Source organism: Amphiura filiformis, chromosome 17, assembly GCF_039555335.1.
Source record: "Amphiura filiformis chromosome 17, Afil_fr2py, whole genome shotgun sequence".
NCBI lineage: Eukaryota > Metazoa > Echinodermata > Ophiuroidea > Amphilepidida > Amphiuridae > Amphiura > Amphiura filiformis.
Window position 1 is genome coordinate 59,025,821 of NC_092644.1, and position 20,000 is coordinate 59,045,820.

The window sequence follows — 20,000 nt, forward strand, 5'->3', positions numbered from 1 at the left end:
TGACCTCTTAACCGTAGGTATGATGAAAAGGTCACCGTGGAAACTTTTGTTTGTTAGTCAAAGGTCCACCCACCCACCAAGTTTGAGCTCCATAGGGGCAATTTGAATTTGTTACCTTTCTTGACCTATGACCTCTTAACCGTAGGTCTGACAAAAAGGTCACCATGGAAACTTTTGTTTGTTAGTCCAAGGTCCACCCACCCACCAAGTTTGAGCTCCATAGGGGCAATTTGAAATTAGACTTCAATTGAACTTGACCCGTCCTTGACCTTTGACCTTAAAAAATATAAACTCGTTCTTCCTCATACCAAGCTGCACCCACCACGAGTTTGAGCCCGTGCGACCTCACGACGGCCTCACTCGGCTGGGCGCGATTACCTGGCTGATGGTGACTGTACCCACCAAGTTTCATGCCCATATGACAGTTTTTACTAATTTGACCTCAGATGACCCTGATGACCCCAAAATGACCTTCCAAAAATTTGGCTCTAAATGTTGACTGTACCCACCAAGTTTCATGCCCATACAACAGTTTTTACTAATTTGACCTCAGATGACCCGTGGATGACCTTGGATGACCCCAAAATGACCTTCCAAAAATTTGGCTCTCAATGTTGTCTATACCCATCAAGTTTCATGCCCCTACAACAGTTTTACTAATTTGACCTCAAATGACCTGTGGGTGACCTTGGATGACCCCAAAATGACCTTTCAAAATTTTGGCTCTAAATGTTGTCTGTACCCACCAAGTGTCATGCCCGTATGACAGTTTTTAGTAATTTGACCTCAGATGACCCCTGGGTGACCTTGAGTGACCTCTAAATGACCTTCCAAAATTTTAGCTCTGAATGTTGACTGTACCTACCAAGTTTCATGCCCATATGACAGTTTTTAGTAATTTGACCTCAGATGACCCCTGGGGGGGGCCGGGGTCAGATGACTTAACAAACATAAACTTCTTCTTGCCAGGACAGAACTACACCCACCCACCGAGTTTGGGCCCCGTACGACCTATGACGGCCTCACATTAGCAGTCACAGACAGACAGACAAACAGATCTACAGAGAATAGCGTATTATTATATAGATGTTAAACTTGTTTTAGGTAATTTCTTTCCAAAATGTTTGTAAACCGAGTACCAAAAGTGGTCCCTGTTTGTAACACAACTTTGGTATGAAAACATGCATTCTTGCTTATGAAGCATTCTTGCTTAAGAAGCATTTTTTCTGGTTACGGCAAAACTTACGGCTGTTGTGTGAAAATATTTGGGTCATCCATGTGTACAAAATCATACATCGGTTCCTCCACATCCTATCCTGAATTTTTGCTCACACCTACAACTCAGTTCAAATATGCTCTTTAGTTTAGTGGGAAAGGATCACAATATAACAACATTCATGACTGCAATGGGCTATTCCATTTAAAATCCACACCCTCTGTGGAAGATTTAACTGTCATCTCATTCCAGTTGTACTCTGGATATATTTGCCACAATTTTATATTAAAATACAGTTAAATTTTGCACAATATTGAGTAAAATTAGACAATTTTGTTTGGAAATTCCATACTTTTTTTTTATGGATGAAAATGGTTTAATCTGGAATGATTTTGAACTGTTGAATTTAGTTAGATTTACAAAATCTTCCTCAAGTGGGTGTGTCAAATGGAATTGCCCAATATAGGATGACTTACTTTGGTCTGGATCTACATTGTAGAACTGAGACCAAGGCTTCCTTCGTTTCTCTTCCAGTTCTTTCTTTCGCTCAGGCCAATCAACATCCTCGTTCATAATCGCCATCTCGCACATCCCTGTGTCATCGCTCGTGATGAATGCATGACGAAGATGCGCAATTATAAAGTTGGGATCATCAAGCAGGGCCATGGCAGCGGGGAAAAATAAGTTTGTTGTTTAAAACACAAAGTTTATAGGGAATATCGGATCCAACAGTTATCAAAATGCAAAAATAACAGCTTCAGAGGAAATTGTTACAAGTGCATTCAACAAAGATTTGTATAACATAATTAGTCAGAGTTTATAAGAGCTTACTTTCACTCTGGGTAATATATGACAATATCTTTGTTATTGTTGTAAAGAGATCAAAACGATTGACTTTTTTGGCAAAAGTCAAAGCATAGATTTCACTTGAATCATCCAACTTAATTCAAAACATGTGTTTCATATTTGCAGGCAAAGTGATTCATTGTCCGTTTTCTTATATATATAAGTGTACATGTGTCGTTTCAGCATTATAGGAATACAAAGCTCTGCCGACTAAGTATCCGTGCAACACTTGTTTAACTCTCTGTATCCTTTTGACACACAGATATGCTCACAACTGGATAAACGTTAATCAAGGGTTTGCTCCCAACAGTTTATTTTATTGCAACTTCCTGAGCCCTTGATCATGACCATACCCCGTTGGGACTGTCCAACTCACCCTGAAGAGTAAACAGTTGTTTTGTGCAGTGATTCACTGTTTAGTACATTATAATGCTGCGTCAGCCTTTCACAATTGCACCGTTTTCCTGATTAATATTTCAGCTCAAACCTTTCTAGCTTCATTTAATTCTCTCGCAATGTTATTCTGTTTGATCGTAATTCATGCAGTTTTAATTCCAAAACGAGTTGAGCTGCTTTGTTGTCGAATCGGATGCTGAAATTAAGCCCACCGAGATGGATTATCACCGCCAACTCGCACGAAACACGGATGTCTCACTTTCACGGCTGCCTAAAAAAGAAAAATGGAAAATATAGAAAAGGTGTGTGAGTTGTTAGTGATACAGTGAGGATGGATGCTTTCAACGCCCAGTAGGATATGGAAAATTTGCAACACTTTTATATACTTTATATTGGAATGTTGAAAAACAGCTCTGACTAATAATAATCTATGTCTATTAAGGCCACGTGCAGCTCAACAGCATTCTTGGCAACATTTAGACATCTAATTTTTGAAAACAAAAACGTCCATATCATACTTAAGCAGCGAGGGTAGTGTATCGGGGGGTCTCAACTTAAATTTTGGTAGGAGTGTGCGGCACAAACTTTGAACTAAGAAATGATTTTTGGGCAAAATAGAGGCTTGATGAACTGAAATTTCAACATTTTTGTGAGGGTCTGCGAACTAAAATTGGGCTAAATTACAGGCTTTGGAGCTAAAAATTTCAAAAATTTTCCAAATTTGAGCTTAGGAGCTACAATTTTCAGAGTTTGTGGCTCAATGAACTGGAGCATGATGCAAATGTGGGTCTTAAGGAACTGCCGGAGAGACTGAAAAAGAGACCCTTGACTGCCGCACATACCCGTACCACTTTTACATGTGAGGGCCCCCCCCCAGGTAGTGTTTTTGTGACATTATTCCCATCGTTTATCAGAAAAGTGACAACCGATATTTAAATCACATATCACTAGTATGCCCTAGCGTCAAATCGTTACCCATTGACAGGGCTGGAAAAAATGAAAATTTTCCTGGAAGATGATCAAAATTTCCCTTTAAAAAGACAAATTCCCCTCCAAATTCTTATGTATTTAAGGACCTTAATTTCCCATCAAACGTCCAAATTTCCCGGGAAAGAGCTTCCCACTTTCCACATTTTTTCCAGGCCTGCCCATTGACTTCAATGCAACTTTTCTAGCAACATTTGCTAGCCACAACTGCGACTATAGAAGCATCACAATCGCTACCAGAGTTTGTATTGAGTGTGATAGGACTGCTGACTGTATTTTTTACATGTACATGGTCCGCGGTTATGAGCAAGTATCGCTCTAATGCATTTGCATTTGAGGTCTATTACAGCAGTTTAAGACACATTATACACATAGAAGTAATACACCATCACAAAATCCCCCTTCATGCCTAAAGCCAGGGGATAAAAATAATACAATGATGAATTCTTCAGATTCATTTCAAACAAAAGACAACTAATTTGTGATCCAACTGTGACTAAATGTATTAAGATAACAGAGAGAAATGACTTACAATCGATTCACTTTCAATCTCCCCCCTCCACTTTTTGGCAGTACTTAACTTTAGTCACATACCTTCAATTATTTGATCATTTATTCTTTCCATATTCTCAACAGACTTTGTAATATCACAGATTGGGCTATTCCAGCTGAAATCCATACACCCCTTGTAGAAGACATGCCTTAATCTCCCACAGAGGGTGTAGATTTCAAATGGAATCACCCATTCAGGTAACCCTGGTTAAAATTCAAACTCCCTGTGTGAAATATTAAGGTCATGTCTTCCTTAAGAGGTGTATGGATTTGAAATCAAATAGCCCATTAGCTTTTCCCCCACTCATCTCCACCCTAATTCACCTCAATAACCCAAATCAGAATTGTAATTTGTTCCCATGAGCAAACTTCAAACCACAAAAAACTTTTTCATTCCGTATAGGAAATGAACAATTTCACATCTTATCATCATAAATGAAATCTGTCCCATAAACTCAGAGTTTAAACAAAGTTTACAACATTGTGTTGTTTTCTGGGTATGACAGGAAGATTAGAAATCATCCAATATTTGAATAATCCCTCATAAACTGATAATTTTATTTCATTTTATTTTTCCTTCCACGTCACAACTTGTAACTTATTTACTGAAGTTCACAGATCTGATTCACAGGAAAGTTCTGGCTTATTTGAAATCAGCTAGTGCCTTGATAGTTTGATCAACTATAATAAAGCGAAAATTGCTTAAGTTTGTTTTCTGAATGCATAAAAAATGTGGCATTTACAATGAATGCAAGTTGTTATCAACTTCAGTTGTGTTTGAATTACGACCGATGTTGTCTTGAGCTCTTAACTCGACTCGGGAACCCAAAATGACTTGACGTGACTCTAAGTCATTTTACTCCGAGTCAATTCAATATGACTCCAATAAAAATAACAGATTCAAGTCAAAACAAGATACTCAAGTCACTGTTTTGACCAGACACCAAAATAATTCACTGTAAAATGCTGATGCTGCACCAGAAAATATATTAGACTCACTTGAAATTGAAATCTTACACATACAGAGCTAGTACTAGTATGAACTTTGAATGACAGAATTATTGCTCGAGTAGTTTTCGTCTCAACATTTTGTGAGTTCGCTTAACTGTACACGACTATTAAGTGACTCATGGTGACATGTTCAAATCAATTGACTCAATTGAATTGACTCAAGCAAGTTTTTGACCCAACTTATGACATGACCCAAGGTTGTTACAACACTGGTAGGTGCACTCAATAGGGGACATGGGTGGGTGTGCATTTGTTTTCACCGACAAACATGGACCCACCTGTGACATTTCACTCATAAAGTGCGGACCCAACCGTGGATGTTCATGGTGGTCAGAGAGCACCGAAGGATGCAAGCAAGTTTTTGACTTAACTTACAACAGACAAATGAGGACAATGTGTATTGCTATCAAAATGAGGTCATCCAAAGCAACAAACTGTTATATATATAATTGTTAATTGTCATAATAACTGTTATATAGGCCTATATGTGTATATACACCTACCAACTGAGGACGCCCTATTTAGGGCACAATAACAGACGTATCTCTAAAATTTATTTGGCATGCCATTGTGACCTCCGCAAACCAAGGACATTGCTTGTTTACAGGTATGTCCATGGTTTAAATATCTTGTGAGTGTCCTCGGTTGCAGGTAAACACTGACAAATCCACCTGTGCACCCATATCTGAAAACACACATTTACAGCGATACCATTTGTGAATGCTATGCGGGTTGTTTTTTAAAACTCTTTGGGCTATGCGAATGCTATTTTTTTCCACTTTCTTTTCGGCGATCATTTTAAAAGGTTTTTTTATAAGTGCTGATTGGAATCTTGCACTAGCCTACTTGTAGGCACTGTATGATCGCAGACCAAACATGTACAACTGTACACAACAGCGTAACCGATTTCCTGCATATACAGAATAGAATTTCCCCATCAATGAGCAAGTACAGCAATTTTAAAACTGGGTGCACGGGATGCTGAGACAAACCTTTTTTTACCTATCTAGAAAACTTAAATACACAATACAAAATGACAAAAGATTTAGGCCTATGCCAGCACTGGTTCGGTGCTGGATGTGCAATAACGCTTGGTGGCTGCTTCACAGCCATGCATGCTCCACGCACTATTCAAAGGCATCACAATCAGAGGAACTAAGCCAGTTCTATCCTAGACCTATATCATGTGCTATCTATGACCTTATCACACTATCAAGTATACATAATCATAGACTGCGAAGATCAAAGGTCATATTTCGGACTTTATTTGGCCACTTGACTTGGTAGTTTTATGATGAAAAATACTGCTAAGAGGAATTGTAAGGAAAATTTATAATTGTATTTATCTATTTTTGTATCATTCATGCATATGCCCCCACCCACACACACACAGGTCCCCCCCCCCCTCCATTAGCACGGGGGCACTTGACTTCTGAAGTGACAGAGATGTGCGGACACCAGTTTGAGACTAGGGGTGTTTTGGTGAGAGATTTGACTCCAAAAAAGGGGGTCATTTGGTGAGGAGGCCCAAGGATCTTTCCGTAAGACTGGGGAAAATATTGGGTCAAAATATAAAAGTTGACAAATTTTAATACAAAATTTTCAAAAGTTATCAAAATTTGAAATTGTTTGACAAATTATGAAGAAAAATAATGAAATGTTATAAATTTTAATAGAAAGAACAAGATCAATCAGTGAAAGATTATCAGAAATTTGTCAAAAAAGGGGGGGGTCTTTTGGTAAAAGTAATCTGTTAAAACAAAAAAGGAAGTTGTTGGGTGAGAAGGAGTTAAAAAATGGAGGACAATGCACATCCCTGTCACCACATATTTAGTGAGTGCCCACCCCATCATCCAATTCTGGAAATGTACAAAAATAAAGGAAAAAGAAATGGCCCCAAAATCCGAATTTCCGGATATATCCCGAAAAGTTATGTATCTGCATGACCACCACACGCCTGTGATGTCATGCTCTTTTTTTCTTCATTCCATTATTTGTTTGAGCAATTGAAAAAAAGTCAAAAACACCATGTGCTAAATATATTTCACTCCTGTTCATACAAAATGTTGAAAATAATAATAACAAATTGTTCTGCATTGGTTTCTTGGGTTTTCTGAAGCTTGAATGCATGCTATCTAATAAAGATGCACGGACAGTCAAATCAAAATGTCTAGAAGAAAATACAAAAACCACTTAAATTGCCTATCATCTTTTGTACAAAAGTCTTTAATGTTTTTAAAATGAAATGGTAACCGCAAAGAACACAGCACTAACCAATACACAGCATATTACTAAGTAGATAATTCAGAGATTCTCTTGTACAAATCCAAAATTTGGGTTGATGTTAGATACCTCAATGACAGTTTCATGCTAAGACTTACATGTAGCACTTTCTCAAATTGATTGACCAATTTCTGAACCTCGGCGGCTGCGTCCGGTTGGAGCTGACGTAGATGGCGCTGTTAGGAATTGGTCGTAAATATATGGAAGAAATTAGTTCCCTTCATCTCAGTTTACTGTTTTGGCCCCCTCTTTCTTATCCAGATGGGTTTCCTTATATGTCTTTTCTTTCTGTTCTGTTCTGTCTCTGATTTCTTCCACATATTTACGACCAACTGCTAACAGCACCATCTATGTCAGCTCCAACTGGAACCAACTGTCGAGGTGCAGGAATGTGTCAGTCAATTTTTAGTAAGTGCTTATCCATGATCCACTATCTTTTTGATACTTCCTTCTTCTTCCAAATTAGCATCAGCTTCATTGATGAAGGCTCAGACACAGAGTGTGTGCAGCATGCTAACTTAATCTACCTTGTTTAAGGCTTTTAAAGGCTGCTGGTGATGTACACCTAATCTTGGTGCATCATACTTCGGTATTCAGTAATTTCCCATCATAGTAGATCCATTTTGTATCTCCTGATCACACAGAATCCTTCGTGGAGCTGTTTTCAACATTATTATTATCACACTCGCGTGACAATCCAATGGTGGCCAGATATGTCGATGTCGACCCTGATGACCAGTTTTTTGCGGAGACTTTAATTTACACTTACAGGTACGTCTGAACGTCATAGGGTTGAAACGATATCTATACAAATTGTACAAAATACACATTTTGATATAGGCCTAAAATTATGTGCTCAAATAGAAAAAACATTAACTGCCAAAATAAAAGATAGGGTTGCCAGGTGCTGGTGACAGTGCTTGGATGACTGATTCAGGTAGAAAATTCCATTCCCGGATAGTGCAGGGAAAGAAGATGGTTCTGTGATAATCAGTACGGTGTGTGGTAAGCGTCTAAGCGAGTGTGTCTTCGGAGCATGTTGGTGTGGCGAGGTATTCGGATGAGATAAGCTGGCTAGAGTCAATAGCAACATGGTTGTTATGATTTTATAGAACATTGACAGTCTGGCACTACCTCTTCTTTGTATCAGAGTAGGCCAAGAGTTTTGAGCAATTCAATTATGCTGTCGGTGCAGCAATATTTATTTAATGCGAATCTTGCTGCACGACGATGGACACTGCTTGAGCATTTGCATAACTGGAACTATTCTGAATACGTATTTTGTTTATCTCTCTGTTTGTAAACAGAAGGAGGTTGACAAAAATGATACTCCTACCGATAGCAAAAAACACACGGTTTGCACACAGGGTATGTCTACTTGTACACACACAGCCATTCTCCTGGAATGGCTGTGTACTATGGCAAACTTATATCATTTCAGCCAAATATGGTCACTTTCCACTCATATTCAAAACGTGACATGTCTTGAATCTTGAATCTTGAATTGTATATACTCCAGAAGAAGCTGAAAACTTGTCCAAGGAGTTGTGCTGTGCTGACGTGCTAATTCGTGCTCGAAAAATATACATTGAAGGGGGTGCAAGGAAAAAACCACTGCTCCTTAAAATTTGTGATGTGTTGAGGTTGGCTGCAGATCCCTCAGGATTGGTAGTGCCAAACTCTGGAAAGTGTGAAGCGAAGGAGCTATCACCACAGATGTAGGAAGCCTATTCCAAACAGGTATGATACGCACATGCAAGTAGGAGAATCTGTAGGAATTAACCCTGGCCTGGATGTTCTGGTAGGAGCAGATGTTGGAGACTCTCCCCTGTCGGTTGGATGGAATAACACAGCTCGGGAAGGGGATATTGACAAGTCCATGTTTGATCTTATAAAACATAGAACATTGTTGAAGTAGCCTACGAGTAGATAGAGAATCCCATTGAAGATCCTGGAGCATCTCAGTAACACTGGCTGTCCTTTCAAAGTTGTTAGTGACAAACCGAGCTGCCTGGCGCTACACAGATTCCAAGGAATTCACTTGACCACTGGCGTATGGGCTCCAAATACATTGTACACCAAATAAAGCCCCCAAAATGGCCTACTTCTTAGTGGACCTCAACTCCGAAACATTTAGTGATAGTTGAAAATGTAATCCCCAACCCTGCTTTGGTTACCTTTGGATGAATTTGTAGAAGTCTCTGTGTCGGAAAATGCCTGGTACAAACATAGAAATTGCTGCATTGCTTCAGTTAATGAATATTTCTTACGTACTCCAATGGTTCCAAATTATATAAAACTGGGTACCACATTTTACACGTATAACCCCATAACACAACAATGAACGACAGAAACCACCGAACAGCGCATCTTATTATAACCGTCACATCATTACTCCGGAAGTCACAATGTATTTTATGAATGAACTAGACCCTTTTCAAGGGTCAGATGCATGCGTGATGGCATTCTTAGACCCCGGGAGCAGAGGTCAGTGCCCAGGAGCTGCCATTTTGGTATATGTGCGTTCTGCTCGCTAGATACAGCGGTTGAAAAAAATTACTTTTTGTTGACATAAATCGACCAAAATATTCGATAACGGGTAATACTAGGATTTCAATTTGTTATTAATGAAGTTACATGTTGTTTTAAGGAATGACAAATCTTTTTTGGAAAGTTTGGAGTTTATTTCAACTAATGGTGTAGGATCGCAAGGTGAGTGAATTCATGATGAGGTTTCCTTGTTTGAGTGATAGTAGGATGAGACAGAGGCTAAAAGGGCCATACGCATGCGCGATGGTGTTCTTGAACTCAGAATTGACTTGGTCTCGTTTTGTACTGTCTTGGTTAGGGTGCACACAGGAGTCGATTTAGAAAATAAAAGTTACATGCACCACTACAGTTTTTCCTTGAATATGGGCTGAATATCACAAAATTTTGCATGCACAGGCAAAATTTTATATGTACAGAACCAATGTTACATGCATCTGTGCATGTAAAACCCCTCTAAATCAAGCTGTTTTTTGCACACCCACTACTTTCTACTAGTTAGTATTAGCAAAAATTATATTTTTGATACAAGGCGGCAGAGGAAGCACTACCTCACACTTGTTCTTGTGGGAAGATACAGGGATTACAATGACTCAATCACTCTATATTGATGTATGGATTGCCAGACGTCATCCGTGCTGTCTTGCTGCTTTAATTATCGTCTTCTTTTGACTCATTTAATAAATAAAAAATGAACAACTAAAGTTGTTATCAAAATCATTTCAAATCTTTCTTTCTATCTTTATAAGTTTTTTCTTGAAACCATTTAAACTAATTCAAGATATCATCATACACCTTACTACAAAGGCTGTATAGTACCGTACTGGCGCAAGTATAGTCCCACCTTCGAATTAAGTTCCACCCCCAAATTTTCGAAAAATTTTTATTATTTTTTTAAGTCATTTTTTTCCAGCTAAATGCTAGGATCAAACAAATTGTAGGCCTATGTGTTTTGAATAAATGTGTACTTATGTCATACTCTAATAACGATTTCAAAATGCATACAAATTCAATGCATTTTGAAATCATTAAGGGGGTACTACACCCCTGCTCAATTTTGTGCCTATTTTTGCATTGGGGACATGTAAGATATGCATATTATAGGGGCAAGGACTACAACTACTGCACTGGAAATTTTATTTTAGCACAGACAACAGTTGTGGAGTAACAGTCAAAAATGAGGGAAACCAATATTTGATCAATAAATCAATAACTACTTGCTCTGAGTTGCTGTATTTTCAGTACAGTAGTTGCAGTCCTTGCCCCTATATACATTTACTTGTCACCAATGTGCTATAATTTTTGAGAAAAATGCAAAAATAGGTGCAAAATTTGTCAGGGGTGTAGTACCCCCTTATTAGAGTTTGACATGAGTACAAATTTATTCAAAACACATAGGCCTATAATATTTTTTTTAAGTCAACCATGAATGATCCTAGCATTTAGCTCTAGGTCCAGGGACACTCCAAAACCAAAAAAAAAAAAATACCATTTTTTTTTAAAAGATTGAGTAGGCCTATAGTCCCACCCCCCAAAAATGAGGTGGAACTATACTCGAGTCAGTATGGTATTAATAATAATAACAATATTAATAAGACAAAATATTCTTCTTATTATTTATTTCTTATTTATAATATTATTATTTCCATCAATAATTGTTGATCAACAGAAGTAGGATGAGGTGGTGCTGTATTGTCAGGATCGATTAGGTCTTTAGGAGATTATAATCCCTCTTATTCCAGCAAGAATAAGTGCGAGGTAGTGCTTCCTCTACTGTCTTGCATTTTTGAATGTCAAAAGCATGCAGGGCCGGTTGCAATTTACTCGAGAACTCTATCTTTGAATTTGCATGCGATAGTTATGCATTTGATGCTGGAGTATGTTGCTATTGTTGTTGTTTTTCGGGTTGGTCAGCGGTGACATTTTTTTGCAACAGATGTTATGTACCTAGTATTAATGTTGAAATATGATCAAAGTTATTTTGATGAGTCAAATGTATCTTTTGAGTAAAGATTGTCTATTTCAAACAGTCCAAAATTTTGTTGAAGTGCAATTTTAGCAACATTTTTAATGTGATTGCCTGTCGTGATTGCCAGCTGTGTTTAATTATGAACTTCTATTGCTTCACGGTGCCATGCTTCAGCGAAACTGACTAGATTTCCAATGCAATGGTCTGTAGCCTCGAATGTGAAGCTTATCGGTGTGCAAATTCATGGCTAGCCTAGCCTAGACTTCTTGAGCAAGTTGCAACTATAATAATGCAAGCCAATGCCAATTGCAATTTCTGGATCAGCAGCATGAACATATCAACATTAAATCATACATTATGAAGTAGTTTTACAATGCAGTCTCTCTAGATAGATCAAGTGGCCAGTAGAAAATAGAAACGTAAGTTGATCCCTGGCTGCAAGTTGTGTACTTGCATGTAAATACCGGCGCAGGAAGTAAGCTTACATAGTAGCAGTGGATAGCATGCTGAACACTGCTGAATTTACATGCAAAAATGACAGCTCGCTAATTTGCATTTTCCTCGACCTCCAACCGATTTAAATCGGTGTACAATTGTTCAGTAAGTAAGCCACTGATATTATATATGCCTCAACATTCATTTCATTTCACAGTTTCATGAAAAACAGCGAGAAAAACGACGTTATCAGCATTTACATGATCAAAAATAGGAGTTTGTTTTTCTTACCTGGAAGTCGCCATATTTAATTTTACCCACAATTCATTGCGGCTAATTGATTGACCTTTGGAAGGTCCCATTTTAGAACAGGTGAACTGTCTGATTTGTATGAAGAGCGACGCCAATTTCGAGAGCAGGTGCATGAAAAAATATTGTGAAAAGAAATAGTATTTTACAAAAGGAAAAAGGTTATGATAAATTATTGTCGTTTACTTCTGATGATCGTTTTATACTGAAAGGCGCAGGTGCTAATTTTGAAACAATAATGCACACCCTTTCTTTCATCTTATCTTTTTTTTCTTTCTGCAATAAAGTTTCTTGTCAGTGTGCTTGCTTGCTTGCTCATGCTTGCTTGCTTACTTGCTTGCTTGCTTGCTTTCTATTTCTTTCTTTAAAACTCTGCAGAGATGCCACTCAGTTTCACTCAAAAAAACCTGAAACTGGTGAGAAAAACCTGAAAAAGCACGTGAATGCCGGCCAAAAAGCTCCAAAACGGGCTGAACTTTAAAAAAACGCGAACATTTTGACTCACACTGAAAAAAAAACCCTGAATTCAGGCTAAAACCTGAAAAGTGGCAATGACTGTTGCTAACCTTTTATGATAGAAATTAATAATCAAGTTATAGACCTGACCCTTAGTTGTTGTTGTTTTTTTCAAATAAAGAATACCAGCAGATCGATTTCAATTTTGTTGACGAATCCATGATGTCAAAACAACTTTTCGCATTCTATGAGACTCGGTTTTTTCTATACGTGATCCATTCGGCGTATAAATTCAATCAAACTGACTATAAAGATGGACAGTAGGCCTACTCTTGAGCAATTGTATATAATAAAACTACCTTTTTATGGACTTTACATTTCAAAGTTAGATCATGTCAGTCCGTATAATAAAGGGTTGCAAACATTTTTGGTGAGACGAGGGGCAATGATTTTTTTTTGGCAGGTCGATCGAAAGGGACTGAATGGGAGTTGGAGCAAGTGATTTGAACCTTCTCGATATTACATCATAAACATGCTAAAAAGCAGATAAAGGCATTGGGAAACTTATAGAAAACCGTTTAAAAGCCCATCACATGATAAATTTAGGTTCCCAAAATCTGGTAGAAGGGGACATGTGTTTTAGCACATAGGGGAAGGTGACAAGCGAGTTTTGGAAAATGCTCAGTCTTGAGGAAGTATAACTACTTTTTATGCGTACTTTTCCGACGTTTAGATCATATTAATGGACCGCGGTGCAAACATTTCTTCTTCTTCTTCTTAAGTACGTCGACAGGGCGGCTTTATTTATATGCCACATTTCGTCAACTTAATGTATGGGGTACTCGCGCGTACTCTCGCGCATTTTCAGGCACCTTTACTATTATACCCTAAACATGCTATAATAGGAAGATTAAGACATTAGAAACTTATAGGACACCGTTTAAAATAGGCCTATAATATGACGCAAAAGCCCATTACGCTCGCATTTTTGTTCGGGTTTTGACAAGCCTGTAAAACCCAAGAAAGCCTCTATTGAAGCTTATTTCCATTGGGGTACATTTCAGAACACCGGGACGGGTTGGGAACCCGGGGTTGGGAACAGTCAGGGGTTATAACACCCTACTCTTTTCGAAACTGGCTGCGAGATCTCTGCACACGGGACCGACGGCTTAACGTCCCGGAGTACTTTCATGATTCATTTACCCAATTCTAAATGAACCATGGGGAGAGCGGAAGTCTGCATTTAGTTGCCAATTAATTTCAGACTTTTTTCCCAAGTCTGATATCCCAGCAAATCGCCACCGCCGGGAATTGAACCCGGGGCCTCATGCACTAAAGGCAAGTACCCTAACCATTGCGCCATCACGCTCTCCGCCATCACATGATAAATTTAGGTTCCCAAACGTCTGGTAGAAGGGGGAGCCTGAGGTGTTTTAGCACGTCAAGCGAGTTTTAGCAATCCATTTTGAAAATTAAGCCCCGCGTGTTTTCGGTTTTTGGCTCTCTTAAATTTTCGGTCGTGGTGAATAAATCATGTTTTTGGTAAGAGTTTGTACCAATGCAAGCCGAAGTGCCGAAATTGTTGCAAGTCGTATTAATGTCATTGCCGAAACACTAGCATTTCGGTACTGCTCATTATTTTCCAGCACTGCTGAGCTGAGATGATAGGCCTAGGTCTAATGTCATAAAGTGGAAAATAATGCACATCAATAAACAATGCCGCTACCAAACTTCTGCTTTATCAAGAGGGCATCGGGTGGGACCATCTTCAATTTCAGTGTCCAAAGGAGAGGGCGAGAAAATCATGAACATTAACACTGAGCTGGAGGGCATAATTTGGTCGCTAGCCTAAATTTCGGCATTTATTTATGCCATGTTCGGTAAATGCCGAAATGTGGCACTTTGGCAACAATTCTTGCTGAAATGTCGATTTTGTGTGCATACAGGGGGTGCGTAAGTATTACAGATAACGACATTAGCCTACTTTATACATTCTATCCTATCTTGTTTGACGAAAAATTGAGTGCGAGCAATTTATTTCGATTTCGGCATTAACGACATGGCACGTTATAGGAACGTAGACCCATAGTAAAATGGCATAGCGTCTGCATGATACTGGTACGGTGTCGGCCTTTTTTTCTGACTTACACCAGTGAGTTTTGTTCATGTTTACTTATCTACCGTTGACAAGAATCATTATTTACACATCATCTTGAAATTTTAAAGGTGAATTTCATTTTGCCTTAATATATCCTATATATTTTTTACAGGAACGGGGCTATCTGAACGCGATCGCAGCTGTTTGCGAGTAAAAACGGATGTCTTGCGAAAAGCGCAACTTAGGCCTATACTTAGAAACAAGTTTAGATCCTACTAAATTTATACATTTTGAGTAATTTTAGTACCACATTTACGTCGAATCATTCATGGTATATATGAACATGCAGAAAGGAAAACAATGCAATATAATGGGCTATATGACGTAAGACACGCGTATATTTCGCAGCGCCTGCGTCATTTAACTTGAATTTCCTCTATATCAATGTAAGATTTTGAGACATTTTTGCATCAAATTTAGAATTTGAGATGGATAATCTTCTTTTGTAATATCTTTGAGGCTGCAAATACTAGGAAATAATCACACAGATTATACATGACGCTCGGTGCCTACCGTGGTCTTGGAAAAGCTATAGAGGAAGTAGGCAGTCGACGGCGATGGATGGGGGCTTCTAACCGCACGTGCAAGTTTAATGTTCATGGTCAAAGCCGACTATGAACAGTAAATTAATTTTATCAATTTCATTATTCGAACTAAAAATACTCTGTGTTATGCTAATAGAAGCGATGGTGAGAAAGAAAGTTTGAAAATCATTATGCCCTTTTTGTGTAGAAATTACTTATAATACATTAATGGATATGACCGAACACAGTCTTAGTCTATACTTAGCCGAGTAGCTTTCTGACATCATCTTTTAATAGAAATGTCCCTGCTCCTTATTGCGTTTAGTCTTCACGTCAAATCCATTTCATGCGCTCTCTCCATATAACATTATGTCACGACTGGTTTTGATGCGGTTAGTTTGCCAGCAAACGACTTGAATTAATCAGTGGAAATGTCCAGCGTCCGTTACCCGTCTTCACATGCTTAAAAATATAGTCAATAAGTGAAAATATAAGGTGATTTATTCACACCAAAATAATTATCGCCTGTCTAAAGATTGCCATAGATCTATCAGTCAAGTTCTCCCCGGTACGTCGGGGGAAGTCATACGCCTGTATATTCCTTTATGGCGTCATATCGAGCCTGCCAAGATATTTGCAGTTTTGCTAATGATATTGACTATGAACTTAAATTAAATCTTGTTTTCAATTTTATTCGTGTTAAATATTTACTAATGGTAAAGACTAAAACTTATAAAATATCATTATCTGTGTGTAAAATATTCTGCTCCCGGCTTCCTTTTATCATAGATTGTCTATAACCGCGCTACCGGCACAGGTAAGTAAGTGTTCTCTTGCGCAACGCTGCGCTGCTATCTTCAGTAGACAGTAATTATTTCGTATATTGCAAACCGCTCGCGTGCTTCACAAACTGAGCAAAGTTTGACGAACGTTACGGACCATTTCCCTCTTTGTGCGCGGCATAGATTCTCATCTCTGTTAGTTTTAGAGCATGTCTGATATTTTTCGCATGATATATGAAAGCTTTTCATCAGGAAATTCTGTTGTCAACATGAAGGTAGTTTTAAACATTTATAACAACTCAATAGTAAATTGAAATTCTTCCAGTGAAAGTAAACAAAAATGTATCCCAAGTCGAAATATTTCGGGACATAATCCATATACTATCAATAACGTGGCCTCAATATTCTTTAGATTCAACAATATTATGATAACAAAAATTATATTTGCTGTTTTCAGATGCTTGACTTTTTTTTGTTGAACATGCTTAAATCATTTTATTCCACACACCGTATACGGAGTAAGGGTTTACGTCAGTTAGAAAGAGCTGTCAAGATGAAGCGGCTTTCTATGCGAAATGACAGCCGATGCTCGCGTGAAGGCCAACTATGACATGCACTTACATAGCAAAAATAACCGATTCCTAATGCTTGTTTGAATATGGTATAAATTCTATACTATTCCAAGAGGAAAATAGAATACAAATTTGTTATATTTAAAAATGTTGACATTTTAACATTGGATATAACTTGTACTGAGCTATGTATTTAGTGTAATTTTTATATATTTACATTCATTTTCCATAATACGGTGTATGATCATGATGATCAAATTGCCCGAAGGCGTTGTTAACGAAATACTTCAAACACATTCATACAAGCTTAGCTATATTCAAATTCTATTGTACTCATCATATTTCATTGAGTGCTCCTATAGTTTTTCCTATAATCACCATAAAAGTGTTACCTTTTAAAGAGAAACAATGTATTTTTAGATAATAAAAACCATTACAATTGTAAAGTTAAAGAGCCTCGCAAATTGGCCGAGTTACCATGCGTGATGTGCCTGAAATGGTAGGCAATTAAATGCAATTAAAAGGTGCCATTCATTAAATACCAAGCATCCACGTATGGAAGTATACTGTAGAGTCACTCGGCAAAAATGCACTTTATTTAACTTAATTTAATTCATTAAAAATATGACAGAAATGTAAATTGTGTGTGTATAGAATTAGAATATACATAGGTCCAATCAGTAACGATTCTGCTATACAGCAGTGCCGACGTTAGTTTCTTCAGTAATGGTATAGTGAATCCATTGCAATAGGTACGAAATACGGTAAACAAGCAACAAAGTCAGTAGATATTTTCAATAGATTCAGTTCAATGCTATAATTTTATGTTATACAGTATACATTAATCGATAAGTGAAAAAGCGTCACTGTTTTAAATTATGATGAACGTTTTCGACAGGTTTTTACAAATTCGTTTTATACATGTAATCTTTATGATGAATACTACTTTATTGTGGTCTACATAAACAGAAGACCTTTCTGGATAGAACGTTCGATCGCCTGTATGATTGAATATTTTATTTGCAATATTTTATTTATATTTTCGTGGAAATTTTAATTTGATTCAATGTCAATTAAATTCAATAGCATTTTTACAAAAATACAGAAAAAAATGCAGAACATCAAATACCATCAACATTGTTACAAGAAAAGACAAACTGGGCTAATAATATGGAGGTGTAAGGGCTATAATAGGCTAACCATCCACACCTATTCACTTATTGAAGGAAAAATAATTTAAACATTAATCAAAAGGATGAAAATAACAACATCTGACGGATACGGCAATGGCGTTTACCAAGAAGGAGAAGAATAAGATGAGATTAACAACTTGGAGACACTTTGTTTATCATGGTTTTTGCGGAAAGCTGTAAATAAAATTCGATGTTAATTCCAATTCGATTCAATTGAATTCAATCATAAACAATACAGTAACTATTAAGCAAATAATGTGGAGGCAAGGACTGAGGCACTAGATAAGGACAAGGATGTTGTTCGAAAAGGAAAACTTGAGAGATTGACGAGTCAAAGTTTTATTCATTTTTTGCGGAAAAGTGATGCACTGTGTTTTCCGTGTAGGGGCAGCTTCAGCGGTAAAAATGATTAACACTATACAAGATAAATTGTGTTCGGCCGCTATATCAAACGATGTGGAATAATATTATAATTAACATTACGATATTTTGTTTTCTTCAGGAGAGCATTATAATACTTCATTAAATGTTATCATCAACAAGGACTGAACAACTAGTATCTCTGGCATATAGCATCATTGAGTTTTGCAGCTTTGCAATATTTTCAATCTTCAGTAGATAGCGAATTCATAGTTCATCTATATTATTTAGGCATTTCATGTGTCAAATGTTATTACCATGTTATAATCAGCATTTATTGATTTTTGCTATCTTCAGTAGACAGCACATAATTTATAAGCTTATTCCATTTATCGTATTACAGCTTTGCTATCTTCAGTAGATAGCATGCAAATTGGACATTTCATGTGGTGCATTGATTACTAAGTATATCAGCTTTGCCATTTGTATAGTACATAATAGGCTATATTTAATGTAACGAAAATTATAAGAAGCAGCTATCAGCTTTCAGTAGATATCATGGTTAGTTCGTTTGTAGCATGTTATAAACAGCTTTCTATGATTATTTATGTATTACATATCCCGTTTTTAACTGTTATAATCAGTAACTGCACACACTGTACGCATGTATGTCGCATTTTATAGGGTTAGTGTTAGGGTTTGAGATATGGGTTCGGTTAGTATTGCGTTACCGTCAAGGTTAAGATTTCGGATACACGTTTCGAGTTTGTAGATTGGTGTCCTAGTGTTAACCCTATAATCAGGAACAATCAGCTTTGCATTATATTTTAAGCAGACAGTATATCTTATACGCGTCAGATGTTGTAATGCAACTACAGCTTTGCTGCATCTTAAAGTGACAATCACATATTTTTCTGAAAAATACTGCGTCTAACTATTCCATCCACCATGCAAACGATCAATAATCACAAAAAGGTCTCTGTGATTGTCAGAGTTTTGTCTTCTTCATCAGATTGTTTTTACGTTTGTCTATAGACCCTGTTGGGTTTCTATGGTTTGAACTAAAATGCTTGCAGAAAAAGTGCAAACATTTTAAGCTAAAGAGACTAGCATATCATGTTATTTCGTATACCATATTATTTTCTTTGTTGAAATTTTAAATTTGTTTTAAATAGTATCTTTATTTACAATCCAATGTATCAATCAGCTTTGATGGCTATAGCGCATGTGTCGCATGTAACCAGTCATGCAGGTTTGCTATCTTCGGTAGATAGCATTTATTATTTCATGTAGTATAATCTTTATTTACAATCCTAATAAGTACCAATTAGCTTTGCTAGCTTCCGTAAATATAGCACATATAGTATAACATGTGTCGCATATTATACCCAGCCAGGTTTGCTA

At 37.4% G+C, this 20,000-nt stretch overlaps 1 protein-coding gene across 2 annotated transcripts in view; it reads right to left on the reverse strand.

Annotated features, from left to right (window-relative positions):
• The window catches only part of LOC140138064 (target of rapamycin complex 2 subunit MAPKAP1-like), a 90,268-nt gene extending 77,654 nt beyond the window's left edge, over nucleotides 1-12,614 (reverse strand). For both annotated transcript variants that reach the window (XM_072159910.1, XM_072159908.1), the window contains exons 1-2: nucleotides 12,534-12,614; nucleotides 1,693-2,729 (exon numbers count right to left, since the gene is read on the reverse strand). In XM_072159910.1, the coding sequence (XP_072016011.1) occupies nucleotides 1,693-1,882 (190 nt within the window). In that variant the 5' untranslated portion in view covers nucleotides 1,883-2,729; nucleotides 12,534-12,614. The remainder of the gene's footprint in view (nucleotides 1-1,692; nucleotides 2,730-12,533) is intronic.
• Nucleotides 12,615-20,000: the final 7,386 nt, after the last annotated feature.